General features: G+C 39.7%; 1 protein-coding gene across 15 annotated transcripts in view; it reads left to right on the plus strand.

Annotated features, from left to right (window-relative positions):
- Nucleotides 1-19,377, plus strand: part of NCOA7 (nuclear receptor coactivator 7) — a 147,062-nt gene that overhangs the window by 99,882 nt on the left and 27,803 nt on the right. For 8 of the 15 annotated variants that reach the window (XM_070557004.1, XM_070557000.1, XM_070557009.1 and 5 more), the window contains 4 exons: nt 138-263; nt 1,775-1,959; nt 5,705-6,714; nt 7,368-7,536. In XM_070557004.1, coding sequence (XP_070413105.1) covers nt 138-263; nt 1,775-1,959; nt 5,705-6,714; nt 7,368-7,536 — 1,490 coding nt within the window. Of the gene's footprint in view, nt 1-137; nt 264-1,774; nt 1,960-5,671; nt 6,715-7,367; nt 7,537-19,377 lie in introns of all 15 variants that reach the window. The other 7 variants (XM_070556998.1, XM_070556995.1, XM_070556994.1 and 4 more) reach the window with 1 other exon arrangement.

The following is a 19,377-nucleotide window of genomic DNA, read 5'->3' on the forward strand; positions in this document are numbered from 1 at the left end:
GGACAAAGAACATTTGCCTTTTTAATGTTCAAGTTAAATAGAAACAACTACAGGGAACTTATGTAGCTTGATTTGTATAAATAATCTGTTTTGAAAAAGGGCTTCTATTTGATTTTGGAAATTTTTGCTTTCTAAAGGATGCTGACTTAGCAAGAAAGGCCTTAAAACCTATTGAAAGAGTCTTATCTTCCACTTCAGAAGAAGACGAGCCAGGAGTGGTAAAATTTTTGAAAATGAATTGTCGATACTTCACGGATGGAAAGGTATATGGCAATGAAATTGGTTTCCTTTTCTTGGACTCTATGGAAAACTCAACTAGGTTCTGAAGTACTGAAGGCAGGCTGCATTATGATGTCTTACCCATAGTTTCAGCGTAAGATTTCACTATTGTCCATTAGTTTTCCCCTTCTGGATCCTTGGCATGTTACTTACTGAGGGAATAGTGATCACTGAGTGGAAATGTGATTTTTTGTGACCTTGGACTTATCACTTTATCTTTCAGTTCTTAACCTACAAATTGTTAGGGACACAGTATAGAATGTGTTTAACAGCAAATGCTGGAATCACACTCACTGCATTTAAGTTGACATTTAAATTCCAACTCCACCACCCACTAGCTCTGAGACCATGGGCAAGGTATTTAAATTTCCTAAGCTTTCATTTCTTCATCTATAAAATAGGGACAATAATAAATTTAACCAATAGGGTGTGGTAATTAAAAGAGGATACATGTAAAGAGCTTATCACCTAACCTGGAAGAACCCTAAGCTCTCAATACGTTTGCTGTTGGAGATGCTGGTATGAGAAATGTCCGCGATGTCATGTTTTTAGTGTTTTGGTGGTTGGTACTTTATACAAAGAATGAATCTGACTTTTATTAAGTCTCTGAAAAAAGAGTTATGTTGATGTAAAGTGAATTCCTGCACTCATTGTAGAGACGTCACGCCAGGTTCAAATGGTAGGAAACAACAGTATTGATATGCACTTAAAACTTTGGCCACCAAGAATAAGTAACGCATGAAATGCAAAACTTTCTGCAAAGATGATCACTAAACTCATTAAGAGTACCAAGAGAAATTATTTACCTGCAGGGAGGCATCTGCATCCTGGTATCCCAGGTAGATCATATCCCTGTGGCCAACAAGGTCTATACTGTAAACTGACCAAACTTCAGACCTGCAGGTTCCCACCAAACAACTGCTTTTTGCTTTTAATTTCCATACTTCAGCTATATTCACTTCTGACCGTGAAAACTCATAGTCCTATTTGTGTCAAATTTTGTTGAATGTGGGCTTTCTAATCATTTTAGAGAAAAAGTATAAGACTGTCCTTTGGCACCGTGACTCTAAGAGAGCTGCTCCCTTAGCACAGTACCGTGCACTTGTTGGACACGTGGTGTATACGTGCTGAGTGAACTGTAGAGCACCCAGTTCTCAATCAGGAAAGCACGTGGGACAGCCCCTCTCATTTTACAGACGGTGTCGGAGAATCTGAGACATACTTGTGTAACCCAAGATCCCACCACAATTGTACTGAGGCAGCAGCTCTGCCAGAACCAGGCTCGATTGATGGCCACGGCGAGACGAGTCCATTTCACCACACAGCACCCAGTGTTGCATTTCTTCAGCCTGCTTTTCCAGCCCTCATAGAGGGCATGTGATTGTTATGTAGGATCCTGTGGTTCACAAGTCAGCGGAATGACAACATGAGTTTGTCAGAGCTGCTGTGGTTGGTTGCTTCTTGCCTGTAGTGATTCTGTGCCCATCTCCTGCAGGGTGTGGTCGGAGGCGTCATGCTTGTCACTCCTAACAACATCATGTTTGACCCTCACAAGTCCGATCCCCTGGTCATTGAAAATGGCTGTGAGGAGTATGGCCTCATTTGCCCCATGGAAGAGGTGGTTTCCATTGCACTCTACAACGACATTTCCCACATGAAGATCAAAGATGCCTTGCCATCGTAAGAGACATTTCTTTGTTTACCAGAAAAAAAAGGGGGTGTTGGGAGAATTAAATGCAATTAAAAAGTGAGGCATTGGCAGGAGCAAGAGATCGTGTAGAGGTGAATCTGAAGGTGGAAGATTTGTCCACTAAATTTTAAAAGGATAGGAAAATGAGAGGAAATGGAAATGATAAAGTCAATGGTAGGGAAAAGTGGAACAGAAAAAAGGTGAAAAGAGAAAAGCGAAAAAGCCAGCACATAGAAATGATATTCATTTGGCTTATCTTTTTGAAAAACAATGCATGTTCTTAATGAGTTTATGAAAGAAGAAATGAAGTCTCTCTGAACGAATTTTAGTCTCATTGCCAATAAGAGAATGATGTTTTCTTTTTGGTTTAATTGCTACACAGAATTATGTTCTTCTTCATTCAAGTTCTAGGGTAGGTGGTCTTCCCTTAGTCCTGCCTGGAGAGCGGCTGGAGTGGACAGTGCAGAGGCCACAATCCCTGTAGCCAGATGACCTTAGGTGATGTGAAGACGGAATAATACTAGTTTGTTTTGTCTCTGAAATGTAAATGAATCTTACTTTAGTCCTAATGAATTCTCTCTTACTAAGCTGAGCTTTTGTTGAAAAAAAAAAAAGAGAGAGAGAGAGAAGGAAGCTCCCCATGAACAAAGAGAAAGAGTTAAGAAAGCTCAGAGAATTGATTCCTTGTAGGGATAATCTGATTCTTACTGTCATTTTGTCGATGTGTCTGCACACAGTGTGCCATGAGAACTCACGTGAGGAAGTGTCCAATTGCCTTGGAATCTTAGATGAGGAGGAGGAGAGGAAGTGAGAAGAGTTAGTTTTGGAAAGAAGAAACGAACATTGCATTCTCTGTGACGAGAGGAAAAAAGATAAGATTAGGTAAAGATAGAGCTGCGTTTGGAAGTGGACGGCCAGGCAGATAGGGGCGTTTCTTGCCCAATGATGGCTTCTAATGGAGTAATACTGTTGCCCATCTTCAGCTTTGGATGTCAAATATTCTTTTTAATAATGGAAAGGGAAGGTACACCTTTACAGAAAGATTTCTCTCAATGTGAGATTGTGTTTATATCAGAGTTGTGCACTGATTCCTGCCATGGATGCAGGTATATAAAGAGTTTTCAGTCTAATGAACATTGTGCGCCAATGAGCAAAATAGAATGTGTGAGTGGAATCAGTGTGAAATGAACTTAGTATGGACTTCAGAATTCCATCAATTGTTTAAAAGTTTAAAATAGTTTAGGGTCTGGCCCAGTGGTTCAGCAGTTCAGTTCATGCGCTCCGCTTCAGTGGCCCAGGGTTCACCAGTTTGGGTCCCGGGCTCGGACCAATGTACCGATTATCAAGCCATGCTGTGGCAGGCATCCCACATATAAAATAGAGGAAGATGGGCACGGATGTTAGCTCAGAGCTAATCTTCCTCAAAAAGAAAAATATTTCGGGGGCCGGCCCTGAGGTGCGGTGGTTAAGTGCACACGTTCCGCTCTGGGGCCCTGGGGTTCGTTGGTTCGCATCCCGGGTGTGGACATGGCACCGCTTGGCACACCATGCTGTGGTAGGCATCCCACATATAAAGTAGAGGAAGATGGTCAATGTGTTAGCTCAGGGCCAGTCTTCCTCAGCAAAAAGAGGAGGATTAACAGATGTTAGCTCAGGGCTAATCTTCTTCTTCTTAAAAAAAAAAGTTTAAAATTTGATTATTGCTAAAAGTTGTATGGTGAAACAAGAAGTGCAAATTATCTAGCTGCAGTGTACAAATAGTTTTAAAAGTGTGTGTGTGTGTGTGTATAAAATCTCTCCATCCTCACCTTCAGGCTTTGTGTTTTTTATGAGGACATTTTGTAACTCCAGCTGCCACAGAGACTAGGAAGGGTACAACTGAAGGGATTTTTGATCATCATTAGGTGCCTGGCTGCGTGTAGAAAACATGAACAGCAGGGCCAGTTGACACCACCCTCCACTTTGCCCCAACAGTGCTTGGCAGCTGCATTGAAGAAAAAGCAGATGGCTAAATTAATCCCAGCTTGGATTAGGCAGACGAACAAGAAGGGAAAGGTAGACAAGAAGGTAATATAGGAGGCTGATTAGAGTTTAGTCAATTTATACTTTGTGGGGTCAAGCTTGGTAGAGAAGGAAGAGATGAGAAAGGGACTTAGATTTTCCTGGAAGACGCTTTTGCTTATTAACCAAGTATGTGAGGAGCTGGGTTTCTTTCTTACAGGACTTATTATAGCCTTTAATATGCCAAATTAAATTTTGGGTACTAAAATGGAAATTACACCATGTTATACTAACTTATTTGACTCTCTGACTGGAGCATCTTTACCATCTCCCGGAGTGCTAGTGTCGGGCAGAACATTTTTGTGTAGGCAGGTTCCTGCAGAACACAGACACTGTCACATCGTCTTTTAGCATATGACATTTAGGAGCTCAGTGAATGCTTAGTGAATTGAGATGAATTATGAATTAAAGAGGCTTTTTAAAGCATCTGTCAGAGCCTAACAATTATGTAGACTTTCATTTTCTTTTGGAAAGAGCATGGATGTTCTCATGCCAGTGATTTATAAAATAACTTTGGGGAGAAGGTCTTGTGACTTGAGAACTTCCTAGTACTTTGTTGCTTTATTATCGTAATTATTTGAAAGCCAGAATAATAAAGTCTTACCTGAATATGACCTAGTCTTTTTAAGAATTTATTTTTGAAATCTGAACATGTTATTTTTAAAAAGGGTTTTTATATCTCTGTGTTTTAACTGAGTATCAACACCAAGGTAAGTGAAAATACAGGTTAATCAAGATATTTCCAGTCATGGCTTAAAAAGTATATTCGTGACCACTTATTTTAAACTTTGGAGATCATGTTTAGTCATGTGTGATTCAAATTTGGGTAGTAAAGCATCTGTTATTAAGGAAAAATAATTGACTGCATCCAAGGAAAATACGTTTCACCTGATAAACCAGTTGCCCATCTCCATAAAGTTAAAATGATATTCCTATAAAATGAAAGAGTTAAGAAATTTAAACTAAGTAGGTAAGAGCTTATTCGATTTACTTTTCTATAAATTTTTAAACTGTGAAATGGAGCAGGTGCTGTATATCCACAATAATAGTGGAAGCTTCCCCTTGCATCTCCTTTGGACATAGAAGGATGTCTGTTATTAGAAGCATCAGATCCTAAGCCATGAAATGCAAAATTAGGGTTCAGGGTCAGTCATTTTACAGAGCAGTTAAATGAGTAACTACTCAGTCAATTAACTATTCAAAATTAATGTAGTTGGTTTATATCCTATTTTATAAAAACAAAAAGCTTTGAATATTTAAGAAATTCTAGTCCTACTAAAACACTTCCTCTCCTTTGTTCTTTCCTTCATGAAAATCAGAAACATGTCATCATTAAAAATCTAGTGGGTGACATCTCCACGTTCATAATGACTTCATATACATTCGTGTGCTTCTAGTAGGATGTGCAGCTCTCATGGTGTTTTGCTTTGTCACTTCTTATAGTTGATTTATGTTTCATTTTGAAGTCAATTTCTTGATTTCATTTCTTTATTCTGAAATCATTTAAACATAAATTTTAGTTGCGATATGTTTCTGTTTTGGTTTTTGGTTGGGTTTTGTTTTGATTTTTGCCTTTCCTCCATTTTGCTTTTGGTTTTGTTTTTAACATTCCATGTGCATCCACCATTTTTCCCCCGACAGTGACCTACCTCAGGATCTTTGTCCTCTGTACAGGCCTGGAGAATGGGAAGACCTGGCTTCAGAAAAGGATATCAACCCATTCAGTAAATTCAAATCTCTCAACAAGGAAAAACGACAGCAGAATGGAGAGAGAACCATCACTTCAGATTCCAAATCAAGACCCTTGGAGAAGTCAGCAAAATACACACATATGAAGCCCTTAGACAGCTCTGTGTCAGGAAAGTTAAAGAAACTGGAATCGTCTACAGAGGCAACCACTGGATCTACCATAGTAACTAACGTCAGCAAGGAATCTCCTGACACTCAGGCTGCATTTGAACCTATAGCCAAAGAAAATTCCCTTTTAGGGGAAGATGATGACTTTGTTGACCTGGAAGAACTTTCTTCTCAAACTGATGGTGGAATGGACAAAAGAGACACCTCGAAGGAGTGCCTTTCTCTTGACCCAGAGGAGCTAAGGAAGACTAAGTCACAAATAATCAGTTCTGCAATGGAAAGGCAGGTACAGTCAGCCCTGAACTTTTCAAGAACAGAGAGTGATGCTGAACTGAAAGGAGCCCTAGATTTAGAAACCTGTGAGAAGCAAGATATAATGCCGGAGGTGGACAAGCAGTCTGGTTCCCCGGAAAGCCAGGTGGAAAACACACTGAACATCCATGAAGATCTGGATAAAGTTAAACTCATCGAATATTACCTTAATAAGAACAAAGAAGGGTCACGGTTATCTGATAACTTGCAGAAGGCAGAATTAAGTGATGACAAAAGTATTGAACCAGTGGGAATAGACATCACCCTTAGTAGTACTCTTCCCCAGACGAGTGATCTCCCGACTGAGGGCAATAAAGAGCCAGACAAAACCTGGGTGAAAGAGAGAGCGCCCCTTCCACTGCCTCTGGGCTCTTCTACAGAAGAAACTATGAATAAAGAGTCTCCAGACTCCTCTCTGGAATCTACTCTGGACAACAGTTGCCAAGCTGCACAAATGGATAATAAATCTGAAATTCAGTTATGGCTCTTAAAGAGAGTTCAGGTACCCATTGAAGGTAAGCCATTTTTCTTTAGAGTCTTTATATTCTGTTGTATAGTTGCCTTACTTAAACTTGCACATGAGATAGCAAAAGTAGTACAATTATTTGAGAACAATGTTTTCTCAATAGAGCATATCTTTACTGTACATTAATAATTGGGGGAAAAAATTAGTAGGTGATATCTGTTTTTGAAAATTGAACTGTAAATACTATTTCAAAAGTAGTTTGCTTTTTTTCATCTTTCCAGTAACTTTCCTGTTTTATTTTGGATTTCTAAATCTAAAGGAGTTTAAAATGTTTTTGAAGACATTTCAGTTCTAAATGGAATTGCCTTATGGCATGATTGGATCCTCAGTACCATTCATTAATATGTATTCTTGTGGGTTGTCACAATTCTCCACTATCTGTTATTGTGTTGGTTTTGATGCTTATTCCCAGTACGGGGCATCTCATGTGATGTAGACCACCCTGAAACATCCAAAGCTTTTTCCTTTTGTGCTAAAGAAGGTCCGAAACATTTAATTAGTCCTATTGTGATGATGTTGTTTGATGTTTCTGCCATGTGTTTTGACTTTCCATCACTAAGAGGGGATTGGACACTATTCTTTGTAAGTTGAAAGGTTTTACTGTCGCCAATATTGAGGGAGATTTTTTCATGTGTGATTCAGATATACTTCCTTCAAAAGAAGAGAAAAGCAAGACCCCGCCCATGTTTCTTTGCATTAAAGTGGGAAAACCAATGAGAAAATCCTTTGCCACTCACACTGCAGCCATGGTCCAGCACTATGGCAAACGAAGAAAGCAGCCGGAGTACTGGTTTGCTGTTCCTCGGGAGAGGTGAGTGTGAGCGAAAATGGAAAATCTGCTGGTCAATTAGATTCAAATTGCATCTTGATTTTTTAATTTAATCTTAAAATACTTAATTTTACTCTCAAATAAGAGATTTCTCTTAATTTAACTTTTTAGAATTTCTAGTAGGATATTATTTGAGTAGCTTTCTGCTAAAGGATGGTTTCAAGGTAGCAAATTTGAGATCATCTTAGGTACCGTGTGCTGAGTGCGTGTGTGACTCAGCAGCATAAGAAATGTGACATCAGATCATCTGGGTGGGGTTGAGGGGCTGTAGACCTGTAAAGAGATTTATATTTTTCAATTGCCAAAGAAGAAATTTTATTGGTTTTATAACAGTCTAGCACAGTAGGGATGGTGGCATAGAAATTCTTCAGCAGCACACCACTGAGGACATCTTTATAATAAAAATAATCAGGAAACATTATTTTTAGAAAAAATAAGTTTTTCTTTTATATATTTGGTAGAATAAAAATGTCTTTACAAAGGCCTTGCAATTACTTTTCAAAATTGTTAAACCTACACATTTTTCCTTTCCCTGACTTTAAAGTCATTGAGCGTCATCATCTGGGCAGACTTTGGCTAACACACCTGCCAAGAACAAATGCACTTTGTCTGGGCGGAGAACGAATTAAATTCACATGAGACAGAATAGCAAGAGAAAATTAAACAAAGCTTTTTGAGGAACCATGGCCCGGGGCCAAGGAAGAAAGGGTGCCGAAGAAGTGGGGTACACAGAGGGGTTATATACCCCAAAACAGGATATTTCACATATGTTTGAAATGTCCCTCCCACAATAGTCACAAGATTGCCCTGTCGGCACAGCACATGATGGACACAGCAGGTAGTGGGTCTGCTATCTCGGTGGGCATAGCAGGAGGCAAGTCTGTTGTCTTGAGCTGGGCGGTCACAGGTGAGCACAGCAATCCCTAGCCTAAGGAAAGATGCTTAATCCTTAAAGAAATGCCAACGTTGGGAGGGGGAGGGAAGTTAGTTACAGGAGGTTACCAGACAAGCACGATAAAATGCAGATTTAAGTCCTTGCCTTTGGCATTGATTAAGAGTTTCTAGAGAGAAGGTCATCTCCTTTCTTCTTCCTGGTACAGAGAGGGAGGCATCTTTTACAGCTAGAGATTTACCTTACAAATGTAAATGTCTCCTAACAAAGGGCGAGTTCCATTCCTCAGAGCCTCCTTCCCTGTCCCAGTTTATCAAAATAATCAGCCTCAAATAATCCTGATGCCAAAGAGACATATCTTGGGGTGGCCAATTTCAGGTCCCCACACTATGAAAACAACACTATTGCTCCTAAAGGAATGTTTCATCTGGAAGGTAATCCTAAATTGATAGAGTGCGACAAGCAATAGGTTTTTGGTATTAACAAGCATTTATCTTTGCACCTTCGTTTTGCACAAGCCTGTGCTAGAAGTTTTCTGAAGCATAAGAAGAAGACAAGAGCATGCCCTGCCCTGGAAGAAGTGTGCCATCTTGGGCTGCCCTCTCTGGGCAGTGGGATAAGGAGCCCCAGAATCAGACAGAGTCAGAGCTGGCTGAGAATCCCTAGGAATTGTGGGCTCTAGAATGAGATACTTTATCCATTTGAAACATAATTTCTTAATTTGAAAAATGGATCATGGTGAGTGTTTAGTAATTGGATGTATTTGAACAAACAATTATTGAGTGCGTACATCCTGGCAGGCACTGGACTGGTTGTGGATAAATAAGACTGGGACCCTACCCTGAGGAGCTTATGAAAAGTTGTTGAAAACAGTTCCTAGCACTTTCTAGAGACTTAATATAGATTGTCTTTCAAAGACTTGGGTACTCTTCTATATAAAAAATACAATTACCTTTTTTCTTTCTTAATACTGGGAGATTATTTCTTTTTTTAGAAAGAATCAATAATTCCTGTTCAAATTTAAACTTTTCTCTTTTTTTCCAATTATTTATGGCCTCTTAATCTCTCAAATGTTTTATAAAAATTGATTTTGTATGATCTGACTTTTAAAATAAATAAGATGGAGATGGAATTAAATAGCAGGAATTACGGAGAATTTGCCAAGTCATGCATAAATGTTTAATCCAAGCTGAATTAATTGGTTAGTGTGATTTGGGTAATAAGTAAGCTAATAAGAGGGGGGATGTGGGAGAGGGAGAGCCTGTGGGTATTAAAAAAATTTCTTAAACTTGAAAATAATTATGCTAAGACAATTTAGCAACAGTTGAAGATACAGATAAGTGGGGCAGCGGTGGTGGGGGGAGAATCTATTTTGTGGTCTACTCTTTTTACCACTTAATATGTTATGCATATTTTCCATGTCAAATACTATATTATTATATGTATATGAACACTATAGTCAGCACCCCATTGTGTTTCCTGATTGATTGATCATGTTCCTGTTTTAGATAGTAGCTTGTTCCAGATTTGTTGCCATTATAAACAATGCTACATTAAACGCCTTTGTAAATCCTTCAGGTAGTCTTACCAAGTCAGAAGATATGTTGCAGACTTTCAAAATGCATGTCACACGTGACATTGTGGCAATTTATACACCGCCAGCGTGAGAGTGCCCTGTTTCCCACACACTGGGAAACCTTAGTAGTATGATTCTTTATCAATTTCGTAGATGAAAAAGCAAGCAAAAGTAGCTTTAAAAATCTTTTATTTTAAAGCTGAGTGAGCACTTGCTAAATAACATTTGTTTGATATAAAGTCATGTCACCAGTGACCTGAGGAGTTTTATTTTATGTGACTCCTTTAATAATAAACTTATTTATACTTTGGTATACAAATATATCATGTTTCTCTAATCAGCTTCTAATTGATGTCAGCAAGCCCTTCGATTTATACAGGATACCTATATTTTGTGCCTGCCCACAGTTAGAATAAATTCATCCATACATGTTGTAGAAAGCATGATATTCCTTATATAATGTCAAGAATAACTGAAGTTCCCAAGCACTTTATAATAATTTGGATTTTTTTATTATTTCAAAATTGAAATGTACTCATGAGTGCACAGGTATCTGTCCTTTTGAAGGGTCTGCTATCCGTGTTGTATGAATATTTCTCAGATCTGCTTTGTGAGCGCAGTAGTACTTCCTGCGGTATATATGCTCTCCCCACGGTTCCCCGCGGTTGCCCGTGGACATGCAATTGGTGTTTCATATTTAAATATATTCCATAGTTAATTCTTAGCTCTAGCTAGAGGAGATCTTTATGCTCATAGTTGCTATTCTCTTAATGGACTTTTATAGGAATTTCTTTGTTTTATTTTCTGTTCTTTACTATTTTTCCTGGTGCTGGTATAATAGAATGTAATTTTTTAAATATCTAATCACATTTTAATTTTATGAGATTACTTGGATATCCATATATATTTATATATATATATATATATATATATATATATATATATATAGTTTAAAGACTATTTTAGTCCAGTTTCTGTTGGTTTTAAATTCTTTACTACAGTAAATACAAATGGGGATTTATTGCCCTTCCTCACATTTCTAGTAGCAGCAACCATATATACAAAGACCGTGTATGTAACCTTTCCACCATCAAAGCTATGTTGTATTGTTAGGAGTGACTGGTTGATGGCAGATCCTAGTCAGGATCTACCTTTTAATTCTCTTCGTATTTTCTTTTGTCTTTAAAAAGTATTCACTCTGAATTTTGGACTATTTAGAGTAAAGCCTGAAAGTCATGAGTACTGGGCCTTTCTTGATGTGCTATCCATCTGAAATCTGATTCATCTTCAAACTATGGGTCTGAGAGCTTCTTTGGACCCTGATATAATTCTGGTGCCTGAATTGCAACTTTATAAAATGCATCAGATTATTCTGGTTGAGCACTTACTTTACAAAGATGCTTCTATGAGATCTTCATCATCCTAAGTAAGGATTCCCACTCTTAAAAACTGAAAGGAGAATATCAAAGAAATTAACCTAGTGGCTCAGCTATCCATTTCCCCAGGTCTAAGTCAGAAATGGCTAGAGGGCAGGAAGCGCACTTTCTTGATGCCCTTCTTGGCTCAGTGCCAGATGCGGTACTCTGGATGGTACTTTGCATAGGTATCTCACTTAATACCCGTGATAGTTCTTGAGGCATGTGAGATTATTCCCCATTTTACACATGCAGAAACTGGGAAACACTGAGTTTCAACACCTTGCTCAAACTGGCAAATATCAAATCCAGGATTTATACTCAAATCCATTTGATTTCAAATTCCATTCTCATAACTAGACACCAGAGCAGGCAGTTAAAACTTTATTAATTACACTCTTTATTTGGGCTGACAAATCACTGAAATGAGTGTGGGAGAGGAATACTTCATACACTCAAAGTCTTTTCCTAGCTAGTGAGGGAATGAAATTTTGCAGCATCCCCAGATTTATTCATTTCCTTGGACTTTGCTAAAGTACCTTCCATCTGGGCTAGATATATTTCAGCAATTATGGGGAAAGGAAGTAACCTACTTTATGGATGATGCTCCATAGTGCTCATTAATTGAATGGAGGTGATCTAATGAGAACATTGTATAGAAATAAAGAGCTTAAATAAACCATCCTTTCTCTGATATTGGATGTCTTAACTTAGTTGCAGGCTGATTCTAGCATTGGCTCATTAATACAATGATTTTTTTTTTTTTTTTTTTGAGGAAGATTAGCTCTGAGTCGACATCCGCAACAAATCCTCCTCTTTTTGCTGAGGAAGATTGGCCCTGAGCTAACATCCATGCCCATCTTCCTCTATTTTATATGTGGGACTCCTGCCACAGCATGGCTTGGCAAGTGGTGCGTAGGTGCACAACCAGCATCCAAACCAGTGAACCACGTGCCACCAAAGTGGAGCATGTGAACTTAACCACTATGCCACTGGGACAGCTCCAATAGAATAAATTTTTATGTGCTATAGTGGTCATCTGACCAAAACCAAAAGCATACAAAATTCTGTCCTCTGAAGCTAATGTCAGAGGATCCAGGTTCCTTATTTTACCTGACTTGCTGTGAGCACAGCACCTTGTACCTAAACTACCATTTCCTATTCTCTAGTTCCTCCTCTTAAAATCTGTTTTGTACCCTATGGCCACAACGATCTTCTAAAAAGTTATTTTGGTCTTGTCATATTGCCACAAAAAATATCTTAAGTCTTCAGGACTTAAACCCTTGTCTGTTTTTAAAATCCCTGTGCAGACTGACCTGCCTTTCTAGCTTTTTCTTGATCTGCCTGAGTCTGCGGCTTTACCAAGATTGGCCACTTTATGGGCTTTGCCCAATAAGTCTAGGACTTTTCCAGCTTGGCATCTTTTTTAAGTACCATATTCATGAACTCGAGTGGTTCCTCTCTCTTCTCTACCTGTGCCAATCCCTGTTTCCCAGAACAGTACACCCTACAATGGTCTCTCCCTGGAGTGGCGGTTACCGTCCTTTGCCAACCAAAACTTCACCAGTGAATAGCCGTCAGGTGCAGAGGCTTTAGCCGAAGGAATGAAGTCTGGTACACTTTCCCCTTATAGGAGCAACTGGTCTCCAATTCTAAATTCAGAAATGTTGCAGGCTGAAACCTGTGGAGGAATGTATTCTGTGTCTCAGATACGAACGTGTAGGAGTTAACAAAGAGTTCATGGCTTAGATCAGTGGGTGCCAAACTTGGCTTTGTAATAAAGTCAGCTAGGAGCCTTAAACATATGGAGTACCAGTTCCTTCCTTGAACTTCCTGCGCTTTGGATTTGGGTTAGAATGCTAGAATCTGTTAGGCATTCTCCATATTGTGATAAACAAAGGGGAATTGTTTTGTTCTTATTTTACTTTCATGTTCTGTAGTGTTTATCATCCCTTCCCAGTCTTTCCTTCCTCTGTTTCCTCATTAAATGTTACCCTTTAAATGACCCTCTCTCTTTCTCACTATACAGTCATGCACCACCTAACAACATTTTTGGTCAACGACAGACTGCATGTAAGATGGTGGTCCCATAAGGTTAGTACCATGCAGCCTAGGTGTGTAGTAGGCTATACCATCTAGGTTTGCGTAAGTATACGCTATGATGTTCGCATAACGATGAAATCGCCTAACGATACATTTCCCAGAACATGTGCCTGTTGTTAAGCCATGCCTCACTGTATATACAATTGCCTAATTCTTATATGCCAATCATTTCCTGGTATTTTCAGTTTAGAATTTTCTACTGAGCCCCAAACACATATATATTTGGTAGTCTTCAATATTTGGATCATCCATGGATCAAACAAACTCAAGACAGATCATACCCTAAACTGGGTTTCTTATTTCCATCTTTGTCCCTGCCACTGTCCTCACAACTCCTGCCTGCTGTTTTCTCCATCATAGTCACTGGTACCACCAGCTATTCAGTCCCTAAAGACAGAATGTGGACATCATCTTGCTTCTCAGTCATCTCCCCACATCGGTCAATCACCACATCCAGTTTATTGTATCCATTTAACATCTCTAGGGTCTCTTGTTCCCATTATAACTTTTTGGTGGACGACTGGCCATGTCTCAACATTAATAAATGTGAATCAGACTTAAGACTGGCTTGGGATGCCCGACTTCCCCCCTTTACCCACCTTACCTAAGTGCACATATTAGTTCAAATGTCTCCTCTAGGAAACACTCCCTGTCTGGTGTAGATGTCCCTCCACTGTACTCACCTCTGTCATAGCGCTGACTGCGCTCCTCTACCAATGGGGACTACTTGTGGCTTTTTCCTACTGGATGTTAACCTTCTGAGAGCATGGACCAAGTGTTATGACATTGTGTCCTAAAGCAGCATAGGGTCTAGCATATAATATACTCCTAAATGTTAGTTGGATGGATATGTAAATAAATTAACCTATAGTCTAATAGATAAAAAATGTTTAAATAGCATTTCTTATAAAAATAAATGTTTAATATTTTTTATTAAAAATAAAAATAATGTATAGACTTTATATAATATTTAGAAAAATCTAAAAAAGCAAAAAGAAAGTTAAAAGCTCATACTTTTGTTGCACAAAGCTAACTACAATTTATTTTTATTTTTGTGGCCTTTCAACCTTTTTTGTATGCATAGGTTACTGTAATAATAATGTATGTATAATATATATATATGCTATTTTGTAAACTGCTTTTACTTATTATCTTTCTGTGCCATTAAGTATTCTACCTGCAACATTTAGTGCATGTGTTACTTTTGTAATGAGAAGTAAAAATCATAAAAAAGAAAATTGATTCTCCTAGTAAACTCTCTTCACAATGGGAAGATGCCCAAGTCTAAGGACCATCTTGAAGACTAGGCAAAGTGCTCTTACAAACATTTTTCTTAGAGAAAAGAGGATGAATTAAAGGAATCACAAACTGACCTAGTTTGTTAGCATGAGATCTTTAACCATAGTTAATGCTGAATTTTCCGATCAAAAGTCACCTTACTTTTAATGGGATCACGCCTAAATTGAAATCTTTAATGACTGTCAGTGCCAAGAAAGCTGTAGTGTTTAATAGCCTTTAAAATACTGTACTTTCTAGAACAGCTTTTGCCTAACTAGTCAAACCAGGTATCTTTCAGAATACAAACCCTGGGATTTTTAAGTATCTCACACCATTATGTTATACTGTTACCTTATAATGATGTTTTAAGGTGACAACATCACTAACAACGAAAAAACCCAAAATGGTCTCCAAAGCAATCCTTAAAGGCGCTGTCTTTCTTTGAATTTAACAGTAGTTATAAGTTTTGGAAAACTACTGAGCTAATATAAGTCATAGTATTATTAGTCACTTAGGTAAATACTCTCACTTCTTTTTAATATTTTAAAATGTTTTGAAGTGATATTGCTTCCTCTTATTCTTTTCCTGGCCACTTTTCCTTTTGTTTTATCAACTTAAAGTTCTGGAAATTCATTATCACCTTCCAGAAGCCCCTTCTTACGCAGCCTTCATGACTTCAGTAACCAGCTTTGGCAAATGCCTGGAGTTAATGAGTGACTCTACAGCCAGACCTAAGCTCGTGAAAAAATAACCCCCTGTATAAAATGAGCTCTTCACTGTGCTGGCTGTGCTTTCTGCTGGAGGAGTGAGCACCAGCACTTTGGAGAGTAGCTTGTCGGCCGTTTCCACTGCAGGATCATTCATCCCTGCCGATGGGAGCTGCACACAGTGTTTGGGAGTAAGTATGCAGAAACAGTAATTATTGCAAACCAGAATGCCTGCAGGAGCCAGGCGGAGGAATGGAGGGAGGGAAGCTGACGCCAGTGTTTAATTACCTGCTCCAGGGAGCAACTGCTGCATACCTCCAACCCCGTGTTGCTATGTGGGGAAGGGAGCCTCGCTGGATCTTCCCGTCTTTTTCAAAGGAAGCTGAAATATGGATGATATGTGTCAAATTTCCCCCATTTTTTTAAGTATTAGCCACTGTTGGATTGTTTTTTTAAAGAGTAGTGGGTAGACCAAAAAGAATGTATCTGCTGCGAAGTCCAAGCTATGAGCCACCAGGCTAAGACCCCCAGCGTTGGTTTTAGTATAAACTTTTAGATTTTACCTTTTTTTTTTTGCAAATGTTTTTGGTGAGGAAGATTGGCCTTGAGCTGACATCTATTGCCAGTCTTCTCTTTTTTTCTTCCCAAAGCCCCAGTAAATACTTGTATATAACTAGTTGTAAGTTTTTCTATGTGGGATGCTTCCACAGCATGGCTTGATGAGCCGCGTGTAGGTCCACGCCCACGATCTGAACCGGTGAACCCTGGGCCACAGAAGCGGAGTAGGCAGACCTAACCACTATGCCACTGGCCCAGCCCCGAGTTTTTACTTATTTTTGAGTGATCCTTTCTATAACTATAACTGTTGTTTTGATCAATGATTCTCAAGAGAACTTTCCTATTATTTTTGATGAACCAGAACAAAGAAGCATATTTAGTTGGTACTTTGTAAAAGTTTTCTTATTATAGACACACTAAGACCCGTTCAGAATGGGTGTTACACCAGGGCATTACGAACTGTTTGTGTCATTTGGAGTAGTAGAATACTGAGTCCACAGGGGACTTTACAGGGCAAAGGAAAATTACCTTTTTCACGTAAGGACCTCAGGCCAGGCCATTGCGGTGGGTTTTAAAAAGTGATGGTTTTCTAGTAAAAACGTCCGTGGTCCAGAGTGCTTTGCCCTATTGGGCTTCTGTGGCTGTCCATTCAGCAGGGGGCTTTTGGAGGTTTTAGGGTGACGTGCATTGGAATATCTGTAACTCAAAATTAACAAGACAGTGGGACTGCATAATATATATTTCAGTACTCTCTGGGTCACATTCTTTCTTCTTCCCTCTCCTTGTCTTCTTATTTCCCATTCTTATGCCATAATGTACTCTGAAATATGTTTTTAATGTAATAGGTATTAAACTGTTTAATGGTTCCGGCTTATTGTTTTTAAATCAAGTGGGTGGTTTGGGAGTCTTATTTTGCTGTGTACAGCCTCAATTTCTTTTCCTATCAATCAAGTGGCCTTGGATAAGACAAGAAGGCCTTAACTGTTTCTGGGTCACTTTGGTCAAGTTTATTGGTTTATGTGGTAGCAAGATTTTAGATAATCATACAGAGGGGACTTTCCAAAAGCAGAATGGACTTCCTCGCATTTTTAATGCTCCTGACACCTGTCTGAGGAGCTTGCTTTCCTTATCTTCATTTTAGAAGCTCAGAGAGATTAAGGGACTTTCTCAAAGCCTCCAGCTAGTTTGGGACTTCGGGTCTTTAACCTAGAAACGGGTCTTTAACCTAGAAACGTGGTGGTATTGTTTTACTTTACCTCACAGCTCTGTTAAAAACAAACAAACAAAAAAAGCAACAGTAAATAAAATCTCACCATAACTGGTAGTGAGTCTTGTTTGATAGAAGAGATCGTAATTAACCTAAAGTAAGAAGAATTACACCTAAAGGATGAATGATAGAATAATGTTTTGTTTCAAGCATCAACTCTTAGATTGCTTGTCAGGTTTTATATCCCTCAACCCTACAACTTCGTCAGTGACAAACTTGTATGAAATGGTAACACCAGGACAGTGGGACTGACCCTAGAGGAAATGGTAAAGCATATTGGTGGCAACCATATTGGGCGCATAGGTCCACCCCTAGTCGGCTGCATGGCCTGGGGCTAGTTAGTTCATCTGTGTCAGCATCTGTTTCTTCCTCCATTAAATAGGAATGGTCATTATAGTGGCCACCTCATGGGGTTTTATGAGAAGAAAATGAGCTTGTCCATGCACTAAATCAAAGTTAGCTGTTTCTGCTACTGTCACTTTTTCTGCTTCTCCTATAACCTGCAGTGCTTTCTTGCCTCTGAGGCAAGGCCACTGCCTTCCAAGAACCTGGATCATTTGCCTTCTTTGATTTTCTTCTTCAGAGGTGACAACGTTCTCTGGTAAACGGAGATTTGTAGCTTGCATTTGATGTCTCCTTTGGGGTGAATCCCTAAAGGAGCCTTGTGTTGACGATAAAGACATTTGAACTTACGAAGAAATCTGATTAAGCCAAAGTTGTAATTAGACAGGAATCCTAAACAAAGCCTGGGTGCCAGGCATTGGTGTTAGCTGTGGCTGGCTGGGTTGGAGCTGGTTTTGTGCCTGGAGGAGTGAGTCTGGCAAGCTTCTCCCCATGTCCACTGCCTGGCCTGGGCTCTGGCTTTGATCATCTCTGGGCCGGATCCCTGGTGTAGCCTTCTCAACAAGGCCTTTGTTTCTAGTGGGTCCTATCTCTTCCCGACCTTCCCTACTTGGCTCCACAGCAGTCTTTTAGACTACAGATCTGGCCAGGCCTCTTCCCTGCTAAATCCCAGGGTGTAGCCTCCTCAGTGCCCAGAACAGTGCTTCTCAGGCCTCAGTCATTCATACACTTCCTTCACAAATACCCCTTATCTACATACCCTCTGGACTTCTGTTTACCTCATAGATGTCTTCAAAGGACTTACATCATCCTTATTTTTTTAGCCTTTTCCTGAATAGTAATATCTGTGAGATCAGAAGTATAATACACTAGTTATATTTACTACTAATGCCTTTAAATAAGTACATGGCTATTAAAATATGTTCCTCTGTGTACCCTCAGAAGTCACTGGAGCCACCCCTGCCACACTTTGGGAAAAAGTGGCCTCCGGATAAGCTCCTGTGACCCAGTGACTCAGCCCCTTTGGCTTTTTCATTCTCTTCTCCTGCCATTCCATGAAGCAAAGAATAACTCTCCCTCTTTCATTCCCCTGTGAGGAAGTCTGCCCCTGCTGGGTCGACGCGGGCATCCCAGGCAGATGCCCGCTGGCTTCTGTCACTGGGTTGTTGGAAGAGTGTTAGGATTTGCTCACTCACCTAAACCTGTGCACTCGAGGCAAGGCCTGGGTCTCCTGCATCTCAGCAGCCCTGTCTTGTTCCAGAATCCTCGGTCAGAAGTCACCAGTGGTCTGATTGCATTGCCCTTCTTTCTCTCTGCCATGTCCTCTTGGACCTCCTTCCAGCATCACCGTGCTCTTGAAATGCCATGTCTTGCTACACACCTTCCCTCGGGTAGAACGCCGTTTCTCCTTCCACCTGTAGCTGACTCTTGCCCCTCCCTCAACACTCAGCTTGACCATGGCCCCGGGAAGCCTTCCCTGATCCCAGCCCTCCCTGATGCTTCTCCACTGGGCTTACTCTTGTCATCACTCTTCTTAAAAACATAATAATAATAAAAGAAAAGAGGCAACAGCCTGAGCACAGAGGCCAGAGTGGATGTTGGAGCAAAGATACAAGAGCATATGGCTGGAACAAGGAGTACATTTTGGGGATTGGCATAAAACAAAGCTCTCAGGCAGCCCCAAG

This window comes from Equus przewalskii, chromosome 9 (genome assembly GCF_037783145.1).
Source record: "Equus przewalskii isolate Varuska chromosome 9, EquPr2, whole genome shotgun sequence".
In the NCBI taxonomy this organism is placed as follows: Eukaryota; Metazoa; Chordata; class Mammalia; order Perissodactyla; family Equidae; genus Equus; species Equus przewalskii.